General features: G+C 37.2%; 3 protein-coding genes across 13 annotated transcripts in view; 1 reads left to right on the top strand and 2 right to left on the bottom strand.

Moving 5' to 3' along the window:
• The first annotated feature begins 1,473 nt into the window (after positions 1 to 1,473).
• On the top strand, positions 1,474 to 10,629 carry LOC122538638 (COMM domain-containing protein 4). Its single transcript, XM_043672891.1, has 8 exons — positions 1,474 to 1,548; positions 8,519 to 8,567; positions 8,761 to 8,832; positions 8,916 to 8,981; positions 9,350 to 9,389; positions 9,632 to 9,832; positions 9,924 to 10,070; positions 10,510 to 10,629. The coding sequence occupies exons 2-8, from the start codon at positions 8,565 to 8,567 to the stop codon at positions 10,545 to 10,547; spliced, it is 567 nt and encodes a 188-aa protein (XP_043528826.1). The 5' UTR covers positions 1,474 to 1,548; positions 8,519 to 8,564; the 3' UTR covers positions 10,548 to 10,629.
• Positions 2,045 to 5,726, bottom strand: LOC122538534 (uncharacterized protein PFB0145c-like). Its single transcript, XM_043672704.1, has 3 exons — positions 5,643 to 5,726; positions 5,025 to 5,191; positions 2,045 to 4,148 (listed from the first exon to the last, which is right to left on the bottom strand). Exons 1-3 carry the CDS (start codon positions 5,724 to 5,726, stop codon positions 2,045 to 2,047), a joined length of 2,355 nt encoding a protein of 784 aa, XP_043528639.1.
• Positions 10,630 to 11,274: 645 nt separating the features above from the next.
• LOC122538564 (microtubule-associated protein futsch) overlaps positions 11,275 to 22,882 on the bottom strand; it is a 38,277-nt gene continuing 26,669 nt past the window's right edge. For 7 of the 11 annotated variants that reach the window (XM_043672772.1, XM_043672764.1, XM_043672828.1 and 4 more), the window contains 3 exons: positions 22,112 to 22,713; positions 17,925 to 21,793; positions 11,275 to 16,835 (listed from right to left, as the gene is read on the bottom strand). In XM_043672772.1, coding sequence (XP_043528707.1) covers positions 16,666 to 16,835; positions 17,925 to 21,793; positions 22,112 to 22,713 — 4,641 coding nt within the window. In that variant the 3' untranslated portion in view covers positions 11,275 to 16,665. Of the gene's footprint in view, positions 16,836 to 17,924; positions 21,998 to 22,111; positions 22,714 to 22,882 lie in introns of all 11 variants that reach the window. The other 4 variants (XM_043672779.1, XM_043672796.1, XM_043672836.1 and 1 more) reach the window with 4 other exon arrangements.

Here is a 22,882-nt window from a genome sequence, read left to right as displayed (position 1 = left end):
ACGCTTAATACCTCTCTCGTTCTCTCTTTCCCTCTCTCTCTCTCTATTTTTCTCTCTGCATCTTCCTGCTGTATGTTAATTTCTATTTACGTTATTAAATCCACGTCCTGGAAAAAATATAATTGCGACAGCGTGTTGCGGATTATTGTATCACTCGACATAAATAGTGTCTCGTCTCTTATTTCCGAGTGAAATCGAGGAACATTTATTAACGTAAGTTTGGATTTCTTTACGTATCATTTCTTTCGCAAGGATCCGCAAGATTGTAGGGTTCTGCATATCGATTGACTATCTCCGACTATTTGACTTGTTTTTTTCAATAAAATCTTTCCTTTATTTATCAGTCTCAATTTTTCGCGACCTGTCGTTTCTTCCTTTTGCAATAATTCGACATTTGCTTTAGAGTAATATATTCATTCAGATTTATTCATAATCTAAATATCGAAATATTTATACATGAATATTTATTTATTAAAATAAATACACGGCTCGCTCGTCAAATAATTTAGTTATAATTTTGCTGTGCCTGTGTGTACACCCCCGTTTCTCGAATGAAATTTTCTTCGTGTTATAAAAACGCGCTTTTTCTAAAATTCAAAACCACACTCGCTGGAAAAACAAATACGTTTATCGTTTGGTTAATTAACCCCTTCGTATCCATGGACGCGATATCGTACGTGATAAGTTTCGGAGATGTTTGTGCAATGAGTCACAGAAGCAACGATACTGGATCGGAAACGCCATTCCCAGTATATTACAATAAATTATTTATTTTTCAATGAAGAACACAGGCAAATTGTACAGAACAATAGAACACACCTTTTCACAAGTAGACTGTCGATTTTTATCCACTTGTCCACAAAGTCTTTACGATTTTCAATGAATTCTTTTTCATCTCTTTAACTGTGTTCGTCAACTGATAAAGACCCAATTTGAATTCAATAATTTCAAGGATGCAAATACTACTATGACCGACTCTATGTATCTTTCCATGACGATCCTTGTTCCTTTGAAAACCAAGCAAAAACTGCAAGCAAAAACTTCGACGAAAGAGCAGGCAGCGGTTTGTTAAACGCTTTGTGAGATACGGTGACATTTTGAGAATACAATGACAAAGTGAATGGTAGAGGAAAGATGGAGGTAGCATATGTGCGTGTCGGTTAAAAATGCGTTTCTATAGCGCTGCGAGAGATTACGTCGTAAATTCCAGCTCCGAGTTATGCGTAACGTCAAATTCGACGATGAATAAACGAGCATAAAGGCGAACGAGAACAACAGCCTGTTGATCATTTTTTGAATTCTAACATCACCGAGCATTCAATCAAAGAATAATGAATTATAAAAAATAAATGAATTATATTTCTCTTTTTAGAAATTCGTTCGAATCGCCAATTGTTTTTTTTTTTTCTTTTTTTTTTCGTAAGAGCAAACAAGGCCAAGGTTCGTTTCTAGAAATATACGTATGTTATAGGGATAGCGGTTCAAGTGGATGCAGACGTTACGTTCAGACGTAAGTGCAGCGATCCTTACAAAGTAGGCGAGCATTAGGTAAGCGTGTAATTGTGATGATAAAGTAAAATAATTTGCTTGAAATCACGGTTGAAACGAGTGACATTGCGCTGTGTTAAGTCCAGTCAGTAGATTTATTCGGTCGATACGTTTCCTCGCAACGTTGAACATCCTTCGTTTGTAGGTGTATTCGTTTTAGCATCTCCTACGATGATAATATTTCTCATCAACGCTGTTTCGATGACGTACAGTACATTGTGTCAAGTTTGATACAATTAAATTTTTAACTATTCGTTTAATAACGATCAATCACAACGTTTAAGTATAAAGAATCGAATTTACTTCATATGAAATTACACTTGTAAGCCTGCAGAACCGAAGAATCTGAGATTTTCAATGGCAAAATGAGTATTTCAAATTGACAACGATCAAAAAAACACGGACCAGTACATTACAAAAAAATGATTCCAATTTTTTCGAGCAAGATTAAATAACTTCGGTCGCATTTGCAATTAGAGGATCAGTTTACTTTAAATCAGAACGATTCGCTCAGCGATGGTAGCAACACTCTTTTACCTCTAGCCACATAATAAGGATCAAAGCTAGTCAACAATTCTTTAACAATCCCCTTCATTTCAATCCCAAGATGATGCTCCAATTCCTTTATTCTCTTCTCTCTTTCGTTCGTACGGTCCTCACACTTACTCAAATCACATCTCAAAGCTTCGCTCAACTTCTCTCCCCCTATAATATCATCCATTTCTGATTTCAATTGTTCAAAGAATATTCTTCCGTCATCTTCGTAATTATTTTTCTTGCCCCTGGAAACGAAGTAAGGTTGCTCTAGTTTAACGAGTCCCTTCATGTCGATCCCAAAATCGTCCTCCAGTCGCTTTATCCTCTTCTCTCTTTCGTTCATGCGATCTCTACACTTGTTCAAATCCTCTCTCAACCTTTCTCCACCTATAATCCTGTCCACCGTCGATTTTGGTTCTTGTGGTTCTAATCGTTCGAATGTTATTTTTCTCTCTTCTTTGTTATTAATTTTCTTGCCCCTAGAAATGAAGTAAGGTTGCTCTAGATTAACGAGTCCCTTCATGTCGATCCCAAAATCGTCTTCCAGTCTCTTTATCTTTTTCTCTCTTTCGTTCATGCGATCTCTACACTTGTTCAAATCCTCTCTCAACCTTTCTCCATCTATAATGCTGTCCATCGTCGATTTTGGTTCTTCTGGCTCTAATCGTTCGAATGATATCTTTCTCTCCTCTTTGTTATTAATTTTCTTGCCCCTGGAAATGAAGTAAGGTTGCTCTAGATTAACGAGTCCCTTCATGTCGATCCCAAAATCGTCTTCCAATCCCTTTATCCTCTTCTCTCTTTCGTTCATGCGATCTCTACACTTGTTCAAATCCTCTCTCAACCTTTCTCCACCTATAATCCTTTCCATCGTCGATTTTGGTTCTTCTGGCTCTAATCGTTCGAATGATATCTTTTTCTCCTCTTTGTTATTAATTTTCTTGCCCCTGGAAATGAAGTAGGGTTGCTCGAGTATGTCGTTCAGAACATCAAGTCCTCTAATACCATTCCTTCGCTCTCTTTCGGAATAATTGGTCGTTTCACGAATACGATTTGGCCGGTACGCAGATTCGACCGCAATGTTCTTTACGACGACATCGTTCGAGTCACGTTTCACTCGAAATAAAAGAGAATTACCCTCTTCGCCAATCGCATTCCCCGAAGCGGTAGCCAGTTCGGCCGGCATGCGAGGTGTCTCCTCTGGCGTGTAAATCGCACGTGAGACTATGTCGTCCCCCGAATTGTACGGCGTTTTTCTCAAAATCAATCCACGCTTGTCCTTCTGCTTGTTAAACGTCGACTCACCACTTTCGATTTCCCCACTTTTCAAATATTCCTTCTGCTCGTTGTACACCTTTCTATCTCGCCCTGCAGACAATGTATGTTCGTTGTTAGTTAATTTCAGATCGTTGGCAGATCTTCTCTTTGTATCTTTTAAATGCTCGTCCTCTTTATTTTTATATTCTTCGAGTCGCGTGTTCGAATTTATTTTCGAATCACCGGCCACGTCATCATTCAAATTTTCGCGCTCTTTCTCTTTGTCTGTCTTTTTTAAATTTTCATCCCTTCGATTACTGTTGTCACCGTCGTCGTGATCATCGCTACTTTCGTTCAGAGCCTCGAGCCGTGAATTCGAGTTCGTCGATCTTTTGTCTCTCGTCATTTTCAAGTTGTCCGCCAGAATTACACGCAGATCTTCGTACTCGATCGACGATTCTCCGCTTCTCGTGTCGTTGACGATGTTCGTTAATCTTTCGCGAAATTTTTTACCTCGCGAAATGATGTACGGATCGACAGTTTCGAGATTATGACGCGAATGATTTTCGCTGCCGTCGTTATTTATTTCGACCCAATTCGGCTCCTCCACGTAGAACGGATTCTGCAGTTTCCAGCCTAGTTGCCGACGATGGTAACGCCTCTTCAAGTTACACGAAACAATGTCCCTTTCCAATAATTCGCGAAACACAGCAGGATTCAGGATACATTCTACGTACTCGGTTTCCAATCGCTTTGCCAGATTCGACGTGCCCTGTTGCGATTGTTTGCCACTCGGGTCCATGTACCTTCATAAAATTTTTGATCATTTATAGGTGGAATAAGTACCAGTAATAAGTAGAATTAATAATAATAATGATAAGAACCAGTAATAAGTAGAATTAATAATAATAATAATAAGAACCAGTAATAAATAAAATTAATAATAATAATAAGAACCAGTAATAAGTAGAATTAATAATAATAATAATAAATAATAGTAATAATAAGTAGAAGTAGTATCCATAAGCATATTTCGTTTAGGAATTAATCAAAAATAAATGGATGTTGTAATTACAAAATGAAATTGGTGTTTGTTAACAAGTGTATTGTAAGTTTATTATGAATATCATAAGTAGGCAGTGAATTTTCAAAAGGTAAAATCTGTAAATACTAAAACGTTTTTAATGTTATTTTCAGTAAAATTCATACTTTTATCACGAGGTGTAAAGATCTTTAATTAGTAAAACATTATATTTTTAATTACCAACGAAATTAAAAAAGATCGAACATAAACAGGGATTTGTTTCGTATTTGCTAAATATTATAATGATTCATCGTCAACGATTTTGTACGATTTTTAGATTTTTATATAATACATGAACGTCATCCGCATTTTTTCACCTTTAAATTTCCGATAAGCGCATGAAAGTCAATATCTAATTGTAAGAAAAATGAAGTTATACCACGCTTTAAAAATCTTGTCAGAGACCTATCGCATCATATCGAAATCTATATTTAAAGTCACAAATGTATCGTGACACTGTGTATTTATATAAAATCTAAGTATAAAAACAATTAAATTTCCAAGATCTTGTTACATTATATATTTAAATAGCAAGCGCATCATAATTCATGGACGATAGTGTGCACAACTTATGTATAAATACACATTTCTTGATTACCTGATTATTGGAAAAGGTGCGAGTTTCGATGATTTAGCAGCCGCTCGTAAAGAATCGTCATCGATCTCGATGCAAATCGGTCGATCTTGCGACACACGTCCCCCGTGCTTCCACAAGCAATGCACGTCCGAAATTAACACTGGCGTCGCTTCGCTATCCACGCTTGTCTAAATATATATCAAATATATATTTCAAGTATTGGCGGGGGCGGTGAACGATCGTGACATTTAAACGTAGAACAAAAATCATTCCTTGCAGACGCGTTGGTACGAAGCGAGCAAAAAGTATCATAGACGATGAAACGCGACTCTAGAGAGATACTTCGCACGCTTTCCGGCACATGCGAATATTTCCCCTTTCTTCCCTTCTTTAGTCTCCTTCTTGTCGCAATTAATAACGAGTTGGCGTAAACTTATAAAGAGTTTTACTCGTTAAAATGCAGAAGGATTCACAAGTGACAATTCAAAGTACGCCGTACGGTGAGGAAAGAAAAGGAAAGAATAATAAATTCGTTCAGTGAAAAGTGAGAATATCATCTTTTTATATATATATATATATATATACGTTATAGATTAGAATGTTTAAGTCTTACGATGCAACAAGTTCGTGTGGCATTACCGTAGAAGTGTCCTCTGTCTTTGTCGCTCGGATACCGCACGTCGTTACTGATAAGAAAACTAATACAATTTGTAATCTCTTCATTTCTGAAAAAATGTATAGAATATTAAATTATTGTTTAAGTCGTAATTATTTCTTCATAGAATTACGTACGATACTGCTTCATACGTTATATGATTATACAATTGAATGGAAACCTCAAATAAAGATCGATGTTACAATTTACTACATTCTGAAATATCGCTACGATGTACAACTTTTTTTCATAATTTTTAAATACTTAAAGTACTCATTTTTTTTTATTTTACATCGACTTCTGATGGAATATTTGCGACCTATACGTAATGAAACAATGTAAAATATAGTTGTACAGATTGTAAAATCATACTATGATCTTGTAAGTAGTCTTCTTTGTTTCTGCATTCCTATATCCTAAGAGCTAATGCTTCTTAATAAATAAATAATGATAAATAATAATAATAATATTATAATACTGTCAATTTAATTTCGATCTCATTCGAAGAGTCCACTCAATAGTATACAATGCTTATTACAATTGTACTATAATATAATTATACGTGTATAATATTGCTTGCAATTATTCGAACGATACAAATTTTTAAACTGAAAGTATTAAGTGAAAAAAATATTCCTTCTTTTCGTTTTATTTTTTAAGTTAATATTAAATAACCCAAAATTAAAATTCGATCTACAGTTTTCAACAAAGCCCAAATTTTCACAATATAATACATATATATATATATATATATATCACACAGCACAATGTGGATTGATTAATATCCTTTCAGATTAGATGATCACATGCAAAATGCACGAATTCTTAATTCCAGAAGTCAGAATCGAAACTTGGTATTCTCAATTCTCTGAAGGACAGATTCTAGAGACAAAACTTCTATTTAATCCTCGAAAGTGAAATTCATAAACTTATCTAAATTTCGAGAAAATATCGTAAAGATATCGTGCATGTAATTATTCTGATAAATATCAAGGTGACAAATTTTAATTTCAACCTAAAGTTTTTCATTTCGAAACTTTTTTCGTTTGATTACGGAGATGTGTTTCGTGTAATAATTACGAGTCGCATTTAGAATGAAACTCGCGTACCTTTATTGCGTTGTAACGATAACTGTAGCACTTATTTCGTCGTTGCACCACGAGTCGAATGCGAAGAATGAATTGGAAAGGACCGTTTCTCCCGTATTTATGGTGTTCCTCCGCGAATCCTACAGGCGACCTCGTTGCGGTCGAGAGATTAGAAGAATTGTATAGGGAATTCCCTGCCAAGAAACGCAAACATCACGATGACCGTGGGTTATAGGTTTCTTGTTCTTTCATTGAAAAATTCCTGTTGTCAGGGGAAATGCGTTTCACGCTAGTCACCAGCTTGTCACGATAGAAAAAGGTTACTTTACTTTTAACATTTCGTCAGCGATCCGATGATTTACATGTCTAGATACGACGTGACACGTGAATTTCTACAATTTGTCAAATTCTAAAGATCATCGTTGCAATTTTACAATTGTTAACATTATCACAATTAATCGGTCATATTATCCAGGATATTGTCAGGATAATTATACCAAGAAGATTGGACGATTGTGGTGAGAAACGTGATAAATTGCATAAGAAATTTATAAATTCAACGTGTGCATCGATTAATTTTATGGTAAAATAATTTTGAGCTTGAAATTAAATGCACGATCTTTTTATTTCCGTTTGAACGTTTGAAGAAAGACTGACTCATATTGGAAATTTAAAAAATATTGCGGCTGATATTAATTGATCCAATATTTACAATTATCATTATAATTGAGATATATATATTAGAAATTTTATATTACAATTTATAAATTTAAATTACTTAACACTTAAATTAATAATTTATAAATTTAAATTTAATTCAATTATTATAATTCATTCAGAACTGTCAAGAGGATATTCTCTGTTTATTTTCTATCAAGATATTTCTTTCCTCAATTATTTCATACTTCCATTTAATAATACTCCTTTTAATCATTGAATAATATAAATGTCAGGAAATCATCAAAAATAGATTTACCATATTTTTATATATCGTTCCTCACTTGTTTTATCAAGATGTGTTGTTGTTAACATGTAATGCATGATACTTTATAATATTTATTGTTCAATGAAACGAGCATTTACAATGTACAACTTGAAAAGGGATTGAATGGTACCCTGTTTCTCACTGCGTCACAGGAAGACACAGTAAGTGAGTACATATAACCGTAAAAACGTTATGACGCGAGAAAGAACACGCACTTGTGTTTAATGTGATAATATGTTGTGTAACTGAGACAAGTAGGAGGTAACCAAGGGCGCCTATTTAAGTCCTCTTTATATTTGATGCTGTTCCCTTTGTTAGAATCTTCTGAAACGTCAATGAAAATTAGAAAATTATTGCTAGACTACAGACACTCGCGAAGTTTCATATTTTTATAAATACAATTGGAAAAGTAGGGCGTAAGTAAGAAATTTCTTGCCTGCTACGCCTTACAGGGGATACTATACTTTGGATATATTTTATTATTTATTTTATGTATTTATTTTATGTGGATCCTGCTCTCCATTTTTGCATCCTTGTATCCTCTATAGTTGCATAATAATCTGCAGTTTAGAGCTACGAAAAGAAATTCCGAGGAAGCTATAGAAGCTCCCTTTAATCAAATGTTAATTACTAAGTACTAAAATATTCTTTTATCCATTTAAGATGAATTCACTTGAGCAGGATTTTAAGTTTTCAATTATAATCCAGTTTCTTTCAATTTCTTCTTCAGCTAAGTATTTTTCTCGTTATACTGCTTGATTCAAGTGTTTGTCGATTTTTGTTCCAGATTCAGGAATTGAGACGTCCGATATTTACGAGGAAATCAGTAAATCATGGTGAGATGGCCATTATAAAAATAATTAAATTGTTATAAATTAACTATTACAAATTTATAAATTATAACTATAAACCATGCAGTAATAGTATGGTTTTCGAAAATGGATACAATTATCGTAGAAAGCATGCAAAATTAGAAACAGAAAATTTATGAAAGTGCTCTGATTTTTATTTCTCTCTTCTTTCTTCCAGAAATTCAGATTCTTGGGCGATGGGGATTGCCCCGATTGGTTATTGGCCGAGATCAATACGTTGTCGCGTATGGTATGATTTCATTTTGACGTACGATTTTCAATTTCGAATGCACCGTAATTTTTTGGTATCTTAACTCAATTCTTTGGTCACAGACATCTATTAAGATCAAGATACTAGGTCAAACGGTTGTGAAGTATCTCACCGAGGGAGATCTTGATGTAAGTATTAATCCACAGTACTAATCTGTATTTTAAATTAATTTTCCATCAGATCTCAACAATTCCCATCTAAAAGATAAACATTCAATTTTCTGAAGAAAGAGAAATTCGAATTCTCATGAATATGTAAACTTTAATTTTCGTAAACATTTCACTCTAATCGATTTTATCCGCGGATTAAAGTTACAAAATTGCGATATAAAATTGTGCGATGCCGTTCAAAAGAAACGTCAGCACGTTCGACGCTAAAATCTAGACAAACAAACAAAAGGTAGCTTCGTACTGTTATTTGTTCTGCTTCTGGGATTATTGCTATTTCTGGGAAATTGAAGTCGTTCTCAGAGTTATTTTTCTCTTTTTTTCCCAAGGAAGAAAAAGTCAGGAAAATTACTCAAGACGCTAAGGTCGGTAAGTAAAATCGATTTTCACTGATACACATACAAGCAGTAAGTATACACGTACGCTTATATTTATTATCTTTGCATCTCATGCGCGCAGAAATCAGTTTTTTTTATTTCTGTTAATTTCATTCAATAGACGTCTGAATTAAGAATCGATCTATTAATTTTACCATACGACAATTTGTCTTCATTTTTTTTCTTTTTTTTTTTGTCCCCTCTTCTCATCGTTATTCGTTCTTCGTTCTGGAGAATTGAACGACGCAAAGGCCATGGTAGCGGCTCTCGAATTAATTTTCACATCGTCTGCACGATATGCCGTTTCGGCTGCTGATTTAAGCAGCGAACTGCAACAGCTCGGGCTGCCACGCGAGCATAGCGCGGCAATTGCCAGACTACACACGGATCATTGTCCTCAAATTACGGCTACGCTCTCCTCTCAGTCCTTGAGAGGTAATTAAACATTATCTTTTTAATTTCGTGCATAATTGACAATGGTGGTTTCTTCTTTGTGTAAAGTTTTTTTTTGAAATTCATCATTCAGTTAGTAGATTATCGTCGATCGAGGTTCTGTCCTGTGACAATTCCTCGCCATTCTCCACGGTCTCTCTGAAATTGAAGAGATTGGACGGAAACGTAGAAAATTCTGTTATCAACATCTCAAAGAAGGACGTCCACGTTTTACTGACAGGTGAGTATTAGAGTTCGACGTGTAATTAAATGAAAATAAAAATTCCAATAATCGAATTAACGACGAAGAATTGTCGATACCTTTGAACTGCTGTAATTTCATGGGAAAAAAAAGGTGACAATCCATTTGGCCTCTGTACGACTTGAATTTTGAATATTAGAGTTGAACGTGATCAAATTTGTTCCCGTTGTATTCTATAAATATATTTCATTATTATATATTTGTATTTTATACACTAGGTTGTATTCTATAAATGAATTTTATTATTAGTTTTCTTCCAATAAGTGTATTATTTTGAGTTGCATCGTTGATTGACAAAATAATGTCTGATTATGTTCAATTATTATTTGGTGTCACCAAAATAAAAAGCGAATCCAAGCGAACATGTATGTAACTCATTCGTTCATTTTCATTCTTCTTTTTTTTTTTTTTTTTGCAGAGCTACGAAGAGCCAAGTCGTTGATGGAGACTCTATAAATGCCAATAAATCACACATACAATACAATGTAATCTATGTGAACTATGTAACATTTTCAATAATAACATTGCAAAGTGAAAATATTTATTTTTCAATAAAAGGAAAAATTACTTTCGTTAAACGACGCGAGCGAAATGTATTTTATTGAAAGTAAATATCTCTTCAAACGTACATATATACAAGGTGTTCACAGAAATGTTTCAGACAAAAGTTGGTCAGATTTACTAATACATAAAATGATAAAAAAAAAAAAAGAAAATGCTTCTTTCGATAAAAACTCTTTTAATGAAAAATATTTTTTTAATTTTTAATTCTGTGACGTTGCAACTGACGTCAAGGCAAGTTCAAGGCAAGTTTCAATTGGCAAAAATCTAGATCTGATTCAAATCCAGGAACATTGACATGTAAAATTAGATTTATGTTTCAATCGTTGAACAAAACTAACATTCTGGACGTGTAACACCCTGTGATAATCGACAAGTTCTTAAGGAAATAAGAGAGAGACGTGATAGGGAAGAAGTATCGCTAAGGTATAATGTATATTTATTATATTATTCATTTCTTGTCATATAGCATAACATTGTTATTTCTATAGTAATAATAATAATCATAATAATAATCATAATAATCATCATAATCATAACCATAATCATAATCATAATAATAATAGTAATCATAGCACCATGAACACTCCACAGTAAGTTTTTTTATTTCTTTTTTTTTTTATTTATTTATTTATTTATTATTATTTTTTTTTCCTTTTTTGGTTTCTTCTTAATTCGTTATTCGAAAAAACACGACGCGCCGATGCGCTTCAAGGGGTGAGAACCGCGATTACCTTTTTCGTAATAATAAATACAATTGTGAAAAAACTTTTACCTTTTCTCGTCTTCATGATCTGCGGCGCAGTCTCGTAACGGCAGAAAAATCGACTGTGAAGAAGAATGACTAGATGGTTTCTCTCTCTCTCTCTCTCTCTCTCTCTCTCTCTTTCTCTTTTCTTTTTCTGTTTATAATATTAGGAAACGAGATTTTTTTCATCTGACTAGAACATTAGCGTATCCGATATTTTTCGCGCGGAGTAAACAAACTCTTTTAACATTACCGATTGCTTTTCTCATTTTCTCGTCTTTCCTTCCCTTTTCGTCCCATTTTTCTTTTTTTTTTTTCTTTTTCTCCATTCGACTCGCTCGATCGCTCGATTATTCGACAATAGGTATACTCTACTCGGCAGCGAACACGTCGTCGCGTGAAGTACGAAAAATCGAGCCAAGACCGAGCGATACGCTTACTCCGATGTGCTCGAGTGTCGGATACGTGTCAAGGGCCGTACGAAACAACAATATTTATTCCATACGACGGTCTCCTACGTTGATAGTTCAAATAAAACCGTATCACCGTTCTCACACCCGTTTCTATGCATCGCGATTTAGGGGTTCGTACAGGTGTTGAGGTTCGCACTTCGTTATCCTTCGCGTTTATTCATCTTGTCTCTCCCGGAATTAAATTTCTTCCTAGTTAGTTTCTTTTTTTTTTTTTTTTTTTATGTCTTCTCTGTCCCTTCCACTCGTATATTATATGTATATTTTATTCTGTATCGTATGCATGTACGCGTGTGTATACGTATGTATGTATGAGCGGTTGTGTGTGTATATGTGTGTGTATGCGCGCGCGTGTATACGTGTTCATATATATATACTTTTTGTTCATCTTTATATTTAATCTAAACTGTCTTAATGAAAGCTCGTTCTTAACTTTTTTTTTCTTTTTTTCTTTTTTTCTTTTTTCTTCGCATCTCACCCTCTCGGTTTTTCTTTTCTTTTTCATTAATTTAAATTCTGCTTTTTCTTTTTTTTTCGTTTTCGCCCCCTTTTTTCATCTTCCTGTCGACTTGTCGAGCGACAAGCGCAAATATCCTAATCGTTCCGCTTTTGTTTCACCCAATGTTAATTATTACAACGTCTGTTGTTTGTTTACTCGTTTTCGATCATCCTCGTCACACTCAATTTGATAATTTTAATATCCTACCTAAACAGCTGGTCATCGTTAGTTTCGTCGATAAATAATACATAAAATACATAGGTACACACATGGTTTCTATCGACTATCGAGCGCATTTTACCGTCCTCTCGCCTCGCGTTTCTTTCTTCAGTTTACGCTTTTCATTCTATTTCTTTTCTTTTCTCTTCTTCTTCTCGTTACAAGCAACAAAGTTCTCGTTCGCGATCGATGATTCGATGGTGACAATGACGATACGACCATGCTGATGATGATGGTAAAAATAACAATGCAACAACAACAACAACAATGACAATGACAATAGTGACAATGACCGAGATGATGACTGTAACGACACGATAATGCTCGAGTAATTTATAATGGTATAATGTGCTTATTAATGATGATGACAATAATCATAACGATAGGTGTTGTAATAATAAGAAGAAGAACAATAAATAACAATGAATGATAATGATGACAATGATAATAATGAAAATATCGGCAGTAGTAGCAGTAATGGTGATGCTAGTAATAATGGTGGTATTATAGCAATAAGTAATGACAACGACGATGATAATAACAAGAGAAGAAATGACACACAGCAAACGTATTTTCGTTTAGACCAAACTTTCCTCAAATCTTTTGCCAGAGAATATTCAGAGTTGTTCGCTTTATTTTATTTATAATTTAAATTACTGCGACGAAGGCGTGACAAATCTGACAAATAAACATTATTATAGATGTGGTGTACACATACGAACGAAGTAAGGAACAAATAAGTGTGTATCAACGAAGAAACTGCAGTGATTCAGCAGTAAAAAGAAAAAAGGAACTTACAGACTAGAGCATTTATTGGACCCGGAGCTATCATATCAATCATAATTGGCAGGATGTACGTTGTTTTCTTCTTAATTCTACCTGGTTCCTCTACGTGAACGATCGTTTTTTTCGTACGGTGTGTATATCGGAACCTATGCATATTGTAGGCCTTTTTCACTATACACGATTTTTCTGTGCTTTTGCATATATCGTCATAGTTTATCGTTTCTATTGGAATTTTCTTTTTCTCTTCTCGACGAATTTTCCCAGCGAATAGAATTATTTGAAACTTGAATTTCCGAATGCACCGATACTGATTTTCTGGCAGGGTCTATCGACGTCGCTTCCGCTCGTTCAACATTCTTATCCCATATTTTCACGTATATGTATTTATATATGTATATACAAAGTGAATCAAACGATTATCTTTTTTTTTTTTACGAACGTAACGAGCATGTGCTCTCGTAATCTACCTTTTCTACGAAAATTACTCTGACTCGCGCGCGCAGTTCGAATTAGAATTCACTGTCCACGTCAGTATGTTCACCCTACTTGTGTGCTCTAAGATAAACAGCGCATTATACAAAAGAGCTCGTAAAAATAAAAACAAGAAGTATTTCGACATTTAAACTTCGTTAGAAAAATACTTTTCCTTTCAGTCTTTATAAGTTCTTTTGCATACGCTCATTTTAATATTGGAACACACAAATATGACTAGTCACCCTGATAATCTGTACAAAATGATGAAAACACGTTTGCTTCTTTCACCTGCACTAGAATCACATTTCGTCTGACAACGAGTGCAAGATATTACCATCCTACTACCTCATAAATCGTCCCTATATTTTCATATCATTCTTATAAATTATCATCATCATCATTGCCATCGTTATCACTATTTTTGTCCATCGTCGTTGTCATCGTCATCGTCCTTATTGTCACCGTTATTGTCGTCACCATCATTACCATCACTATCACGATAATCATGATAATTTCGTTGGCGTTATCGTACGGTATTGTCACCGCAATCATCGTCACAGTCACACCGTTATCGTGACTCTATCAGTTTTTCCATCGTTGTCATTCAGATGCGTACACATTTGTTACTCCATCTTACTAATCGTTACGCTCGTTAGTAAATACGGTTCGATGTAACCATAACTCTTCTATTAATGTATCATTAAACATGATGACAATCGAGTCTCGGTGTGCGAAAAAAAGCGTTCAAGCTTGTTCACGAGGTAGCACGTCACTTTCTTTAAAACGAACAGGGACACGTGTTGCTCACGATAACAAACGTGTACGCAGTCTTACGATTACCATTGCGATTTCATTCTATATATTATACATCACCCTTACCGAGTCGCTCGAGCAATCGCCACGCGCCATCGTCATCCCCGTACGAATGCAGTTTGTCGTATTTCAGTTGAAAAATAAGTACAAAAGGAACTAAACTGCTCTCTTAAAGAACCCTAGCGTGAAACTTCTTTCCCTTACAGTCTTTGCTACGACACACGTAAAAGAGACGCGTCGGACACTGAACTTTCCCCGGAAGCAAATATCCGAAATCAAATTCTCCCCTCCCGCGAGAATGGGAGGGGAAGAAAAAAAAAAATGAAACAAGTCGATGGAAACTTGAATCCCCCTTGTACGATTTTTCTTCTTTTTCTTCTTCTTCTTTTTTTTTTTTTTCTTTTTTTTTGGTCTAGTTTCGTAAACGGTGCGCGCGCCTCTAGGAAGTGGTATTTTTCGTTACGTGGCAAATGAAATATTCTCTTCTCTAAAAAATATCTATAAACGGATTTATATCACAGGAACGACCAACTCTGTTTTTTCTTCTTCTTCTTTTTCTTTTTTATTTTTATTTTTTTTTCTTTTTTCTTAGTTTGATGGCGTTCGAAACACGAACGAAACGGTGAAAAACAGAGCTGTTCACTCCGATACGATTATCGAACGTGGACTTTGTTCATTTGGATGGATGTTGTACGATTCTTTTTTCGTTTTTTTTTTTTTCTTTTTTCTTTTTCCTTTTCATCTATCACCGTCTCAATTTTGCTTCCGATACACCTCTACTTTCTTCGTTATTCTGGAGGAAATCCCTTTTTAGACTCTTAGTTTCTTTTTTTAGACTCGTTTAGTTTTCGCCTACTCCCCACTTGAGAGTGGCGTTTGGAATGGAACATCAATCGCCGACAATCTGAACGACCCTACAGTTAGTTAAATTCATTCGGACTGCACCAAGTATCTCTAAAGTTTTCTTTTTAGAAACCTCTAATGGTATTTCCCGATCGACGTACACGGTCGTAGACATTCGCGACGAGAAATCGTCGTTGGACACGAGCTCGGATTATCCGAACGGTCGTGATCTTGTCGAGAGCTTAAACACCGTACAGAAATGTACAAAGAATCCCTTTCCATTTCAACATTTCGCCCTCGTCGTGCGTACACGCGTGTTACTCTGATCCTTATTTATCTTTGTACGTCTTGTCCGTGTTATTGCCAGGCTGTATTCCTACTTCCTCAGCGTTCGTTCTACGTTCTTTTTAAAGCTGCGATATGGTGTCGAGAATAATAGATATATATATAAAAAGATAATGGCGCGAGAATATACGCGTTTCTTTAAGCTTCGTGTGTATTAAGCGTACGAAGAAACCGAGAGCAGGCCAGGTTCGTTCATCGTAGAACTAGAGAGTAGCGCAGAGATTTGTTCAGCTTTCGGAAGTCGAGATTTTGTCGCACGTACCGGCAAAGAGATCGGAACGAAGCGAATCGTGTATCAAGAAGAGAATCGCATTCGTTTCATCGTACTCGTCGATGCAACTATTAGAGGAGAGCAACGAAGCAAAGAAAATAGAGATCAAATATAGATAGCAGCGAGAAAGGGGCATTGTCAACGTCATCGTCGTTATCGTTGTTGCTGTTAACATTGTTACTTGCTCGTCGCTTATTTGTTGTTGCTACATGCTGTTATTATATTACGGTGGCCCGCGATAATACAACTGGTCGACCCAATAAAACCTGTGCATTTAAAAACAAGGAACAACTGCGTACGTTTATGACTTATAATGGGATTAGGCACGAAATTCGGATCGTAAAACGACCGCGTCTAAGTCGTTCGATGTAGCCTTTCTCATTGAGATTCACCCTCATTTCCCTCCCACTCTAAAGTTTCATGAACCGCTAATAGGCACGGTGAGGAATTCGCGAAACGGCAAGTCCAGAAACGAAGCGATCGTGTGCACACTCTCTGAACACCGCTCAGAACTCAACTATTACGGCTGAGCAGGCTGCCAATCCCTAGAATTCAAGTCTATAGGCACTGCAACTAGTCTCGTGGTCCTGCAGGTTAATCGTACAACGGGACGCGGAAGGTGAAAGGTCAATGTGGTTCGCAGCGAGAGCCTCTTCGTTGTCGGCTACCCAATAGCCCAGAGTATCGGTATCGTAAGTTGGGATCATAGTTACCTCTACAAGAACAAAAATCACTGCGTTAATCGCGTAATTAAAAATTAATCACATTAGACAGACTGATCAATCTTCGTTTGACAGCGATGAGAAAAATGATGGCTTCAGCTCGTAAGTGATACAAGTGTTACTAATTCTCGATATGATGTACAAACGTATCAGTTTTTAAACTTTTGTTCACCGCTTATTTATTACTGTATAAATATATATTATTAAATAAAACTTAATTAAAATATATATTTTAAATAAAATGAAACTTGAAATATATATTTCATTTTTACTTGTAATAAAATATAATATTTAAATAAAAAATATTTAAAGTATAATAAAAATATTTAAAGTAATAAAATATTTAAAGTATATATTGTAAATAATATATATTTTAAATGAAATGGAACTTAATTAAAATATATATTTTAAATAAAATGAAATTTAATTAAAAGACATATTTTAGAACTTATTTAAAATAAATAATATATTTTTTAAATAAAATGAAACTTAATTAAAATATATATTTTATTTTTATTTGCAATAAAATATACTTATTTAAAGTATATATCATAAATAATATATATTTTAAATGAAATGGAACTTAACTAAAATATATATTATAAATAAATAATTTCAAATAAAATGAAATTCAATCAAAATACATATTTTAGAACTTATTTAAAATAAATAATATATATTTTAAATAAAATGAAACTTAATTGAAATATATATTTTAAATATATATTATAAATAAAATGAAATTTAATCAAAATACATATTTTAGAACTTATTTAAAATAAATAATATATATTTTAAATAAAATGAAACTTAATTGAAATATATATTTTAAATATATATTATAAATAAAATGAAATTTAATCAAAATACATATTTTAGAACTTATTTAAAATAAATAATATATATATTTTAAATAAAATGAAACTCAATTAATATATATATTCTATTTTTACCTGTAATAAAATATACTTATTTAAAGTATATATCATAAATAATATATATTTTAAATAAAATGGAACTTGGACTCTTTCAACAGAACCAATGATTCGATCAAAGATGGCGTCGATCAGACCGGGACTTACCGAGATCCTTGTCCTCCCAAGATCTCTTCGCTTCCAGCAAAGCATCGTACACTTCGCGGCTCGGCTCGGTACCGCTGAACACGTAATATCTCGCGCGAACTCTCTTGAAGAACTCCAACGACGTGTAATACGAGTTGCCGTGATGAGGTACGTAAGTTAGATCCACGTAGACCGGTTGTACTTTGTTCTTCGAATCCTTCATCTTCTTCTCGTTCTTGCCCGGGCTCTCCGAGCGTTTTTTATTCTTGATGTTCTCCGACAGCACCTTCTTCGCTTGCTTCTTCTCCTTTTTCGGCGTCCCAGGCGTACCCTTGTTGGAGATCTCGTTAGTAACAGGGGCCGGCGATGGTAGTCTCAACGGTTCGCCCCAGTCGTTGATTGCGTCGAAGTTCAAACCGAGATTGTTGTCCGGATTCGTACTCGCGTTCGCGTTTGTATTAGTGCTCGCCGGCGTTTGCGACCCGTTCTTCAAGTTGAACTTGTGCGGCTGAATGGGAGACGGGAGTCCCAACGGAGTCCCCCAGCCATCCAACGGATCTTTCTTCGTGTCGGATTTCGAGTCTTTCTCCTTGTGATCGTCCGATCTGCCACCCGAGTCTGACGATTCTTGGCGAACACTGCCGTTCGTGTATCTCGCCGATATCGTCTTACCCTGCGCGTCAGTGGTCTCCGTAGTCGTTTCCTTCCTCTCCATCGACAAAGCCTTCTCGAAGTCGAGCCCCGCCTCGTCGATGTACTTCTTCGGGTCAGACTTCTCCTTGTAGTCACCGGCGTACTCTTTCTCCACCATGAAACGTTTAAACGAGTAATCACCGTGCTCGGTCGAAACGGACGACTCGCCGATTTTCAGCGGACTATCGCCTGACGGCAGGTCTTTCGCGGTTGGTAACTCACCGTAGACGCTGCTGCTCATCGCGCGACTCATAAAGCCGGTTTCTTTCTCCTTCTCGTGCAAGGAACGCAAGAGTGGGCTGTCAGGAGCCATCGAGGACTCTCCCGGCTCTTTACTGGGCACGTACTCGTCTACCTTCACGTCTACTTTCTCCGCCAGTACGACAGTCTCTCCTTTCTCATTGGTAGTTTCCGTTACTTCGCGAGTGGTCGTCACGATCTCTCCGTCGTCGGACACCGTCTTGGTCGTGGTGATGATCGTTCTGATCACCTCCCCCGATTTAAATCCCTCCGGAGTCGCTGTCATGGACCTGCCTTCCGATCTTCGGTCCGGCGTTGATCTGCCTGACACGTCGGACGCAATATCACGTACCAGGGGAGACGCCGAATGTTTCTCCAACTGCGCGTATCTCGCCTCCTCCTTCTCCGATCTCGTCTCTTCGGTCTTCTTCTTCTCCGTTGAATCTTCCGATCTCACCGTTCTGATCGTAGTTTCTTTAATCACGGTTCCCTCGTCGCTCAGAATTTCACTCTGTTTCCTCGCTTCGGTTGTCAGCTTCTCAATGGCGTCTTTCGACAGTTTGCCATCGGAGTCTATGATGGTTGTCGTTGCTCTTTTAACGTCGCTCAGGATATCCGACGTTAGAGTCTCCTCGGTCAATTTCTCGCCGGCTGTGATCACGTACTTCTTCGTTTCCGTTCTCACGGTCTCGATGGTCGATGGAAGCGTCTCTTTGCTCACGATCTCCTTTATCGTCGCGAGATCGTCCGTATCGTCGATTTCGCCGCCCTCGGGAACAATGACCTCTCGCTTGATGACTTTCGTAATTACCATCGGCTCGTCCGACTCGATGATCTCTCGCTTTATAACCTTGCGAATGGTCTCGGGCTCGTCGTCGGTTTCGGTCACCTCACGCTTCACGATTCTCTTAACCACGATCACTTTGCCGTCCGGTGAAATTTCCTGTTGCTCCTCGGTTGTTGCTTCATCTCCCACTTCCTCTCTATCCTTGACAACTCGTTTCTCCAATTCCTCGAACTCGAGCTTCGCCAAGGACAGAGGCTTACTCGTGTCCACGTCCGATTCGATTACTTTTCTAATTATCTCCGTTTCGTGCGTCACCTGCGGTTCGCCAATTTTACTCTCTTTCAACAGAGTGACCTGTGGCTTCGAATCTACAGTTTCTGAAACAGACGTAGTTACCTTTTGCGTCACCGTGGTAGTGACGGTAGAACTATCGACACTCGTAGACACGGCATCTTTATCCGGAGAAACATGATCCGTTGATTTACCGGCGGATTTGTCTTCCAGCTTCTCGACCGTGGAGGCTGTGGGCTCGGAAATCGAATCAGGCGTGCCGTCGCGAGTCACGTCCGGCGTTGATTTCCCTGACAGCGTGGTGATGTGAGTCGTGCGTATTTCCGTCACACCGCCGACGAACGCTTTGTGGAACTGGCTCTCGTAGCTCACGGGATAATCCGTCATCGACGTTTCCATTTGACTTTCACGCGATCCCGAATACTCGGTCGTCTTGTAATCGTAGGACATCTTCCTATCCTCGTGCTCGGGCTCGTATCTAAGCTCCATTGATTTCTCGTAACGATAGCCATCCTTGCCGTAGCTGTCCTCAGTCTCGTCCTCCTGATAATCTATCTCCGGATCGATCACAGACTCTCGAACGAGTTTCCTCTTCAGAATGATCTCCTCGACTATCTCCAGGATAATGTACCGTGGCAACGACGACCTCACGATGATTTCTTCGAGAATGTCCTCGGTGATCCTCTTACCCCGCTTGATGTAGTCTTCCTCGAGGAATTTCTCCATCTCCATCCTCTTCTCCTCCGAGATCGAGACCTCCTCGTCGATGTGCGGCTCGGAACGTACCGGACTGTCTTGGGTAGACTTGTCGGAGGCGATCATTTCGGAACTCACGCTGGAACTTATCGAGTGATCCATTTTCTGCTCGGACATGTCTAAAACAGAGTCTCGGTTGAGCCTCTTCGTTGCGATCACTGTCTCTACGATAGTCATCACTATCAGCTCCGAGACGGTGTAAGTTTTAACTATATCTTCTATCACGGTCATCGTGATCTTCTTTCCCTTATTTATATACTCTTCTAAAATATACTTCTTAATACTCGATTCTGTCTCAGGCGTTATCTTCATCGTACTTTCTCCGTCGACCATATACGCTTGGTCCATTTCAACACTTTCAGACGATACTTTACACTTATCATCGATAATAGACGGCGATTTATCTTTACCTAAATCGTCCAGCTTCACTGGCGATTTTAATGCCCCTTCTTTGTCTGGCACTTGGTCAACTGGCTTTTTACTATCGGGTCCTTTTGCTTCATCAGCTTCGCCTGAATCGGCAATGCTAGGCGACTTTGATTTATCAGATACATCTTTAGGTTCCCCTGTTAAACTGGGAGATCTAGATTTCTCAGTGTCCTTTGTGTCGACATCCTTTAGATCAGATACTTCACCAGCAACGCTGGGAGTCTTTGACTTATCCTTAGGCTCTGACGCCACGCTAGGAGATCTAGACTTCTCAGTTTCTTTCACATCAATCTCTTTTAAATCAGGTGTTTCGCCAATTATACTAGGAGTCTTGTCTTTAGGTTCTGACGCAATGCTAGGAGATCTAGATTTCTCAGTTTCTTTCGTGTCAACCTCTTTCAAGTCAGGTGTCTCACCAGCTATGCTAGGACTCTTGGACTTATCCTTAGGTTCTGACACAACGCTAGGAGATCTAGCTTTCTCAGTTTCTTTCGTGTCAATCTCTTTCAAGTCAGGTGTCTCACCAGCTATGCTAGGACTCTTGGACTTATCCTTAGGTTCTGACGCAACGCTAGGAGATCTAGATTTCTCAGTTTCTTTCGTGTCAATCTCTTTTAAATCGGGTGTCTCACCAGCTATGCTAGGACTCTTGGACTTATCCTTAGGTTCTGATGCAACGCTAGGAGATCTAGATTTCTCAGTTTCTTTCGTGTCAATCTCTTTTAAATCAGGTGTCTCGCCAATTATACTAGGAGTCTTATCCTTAGGTTCTGACGCAACGCTAGGAGATCTAGACTTCTCAGTTTCTTTCGTGTCAATCTCTTTTAAATCAGGTGTCTCACCAGCTATGCTAGGACTCTTGGACTTATCCTTAGGTTCTGACGCAATACTAGGAGATCTAGACTTTTCAGTTTCTTTCGTGTCAATCTCTTTTAAATCAGGTGTCTCACCAGCTATGCTAGGACTCTTGGACTTATCCTTAGGTTCTGACGCAATACTAGGAGATCTAGACTTTTCAGTTTCTTTCGTGTCAATCTCTTTTAAATCAGGTGTCTCACCAGCTATGCTAGGACTCTTGGACTTATCCTTAGGTTCTGACGCAACGCTAGGAGATCTAGACTTCTCAGTTTCTTTCGTGTCAACCTCTTTTAAATCAGGTGTCTCACCAGCTATGCTAGGACTCTTGGACTTATCCTTAGGTTCTGGCGCAATGCTAGGAGATCTAGACTTCTCAGTTTCTTTCGTGTCAATCTCTTTTAAATCAGGTGCCTCGCCAATTATACTAGGAGTCTTATCCTTAGGTTCTAACGCAACGCTAGGAGATCTAGACTTCTCAGTTTCTTTCGTGTCAATATCTTTTACATCAGGTGTCTCACCAGCTATGCTAGGACTCTTGGACTTATCCTTAGGTTCTGAAGCAACGCTAGGTGATCTAGATTTCTCAGTTTCTTTCACGTCAATCTCTTTTAAATCAGGAGTCTCGCCAATTATACTAGGAGTCTTATCCTTAGGTTCTGACGCAACACTAGGAGATCTAGATTTCTCAGTTTCTTTCGTGTCAATCTCTTTTAAATCAGGTGTCTCACCAGCTATGCTAGGACTCTTGGACTTATCCTTTAGTTCTGACGCAACGCTAGGAGATCTAGACTTCTCAGTTTCTTTCGTGTCAATCTCTTTTAAATCAGGTGTGTCACTAATTATACTAGGAGTCTTATCCTTAGGTTCTGACGCAACGCTAGGAGATCTAGATTTCTCAGTTTCTTTCGTGTCAATCTCTTTTAAA

Source organism: Frieseomelitta varia, unplaced genomic scaffold (genome assembly GCF_011392965.1).
Source record: "Frieseomelitta varia isolate USP_RPSP 00005682 unplaced genomic scaffold, Fvar_1.2 scaffold_1018, whole genome shotgun sequence".
Classification (NCBI taxonomy): domain Eukaryota; kingdom Metazoa; phylum Arthropoda; class Insecta; order Hymenoptera; family Apidae; genus Frieseomelitta; species Frieseomelitta varia.
The sequence above is the reverse complement of the archived record's forward strand: the minus strand, read 5'-3'. Positions and strand labels throughout refer to the sequence as shown.

Coding starts and splice junctions, on each gene's coding strand:
- LOC122538534 (XM_043672704.1), bottom strand. CDS start 5,726: ATGAAGAGATTACAAATTGTATTAGTTTTCTTATCAGTAACGACGTGC. Junction 5,192..5,642: donor AGACAGAGGACACTTCTACG/GTAATGCCACAC, acceptor ATATATATTTAG/ACAAGCGTGGATAGCGAAGC. Junction 4,149..5,024: donor GCACCTTTTCCAATAATCAG/GTAATCAAGAAA, acceptor AATTTTATGAAG/GTACATGGACCCGAGTGGCA.
- LOC122538638 (XM_043672891.1), top strand. Junction 8,833..8,915: donor TCAATACGTTGTCGCGTATG/GTATGATTTCAT, acceptor CTTTGGTCACAG/ACATCTATTAAGATCAAGAT. Junction 9,390..9,631: donor TACTCAAGACGCTAAGGTCG/GTAAGTAAAATC, acceptor TTCGTTCTGGAG/AATTGAACGACGCAAAGGCC.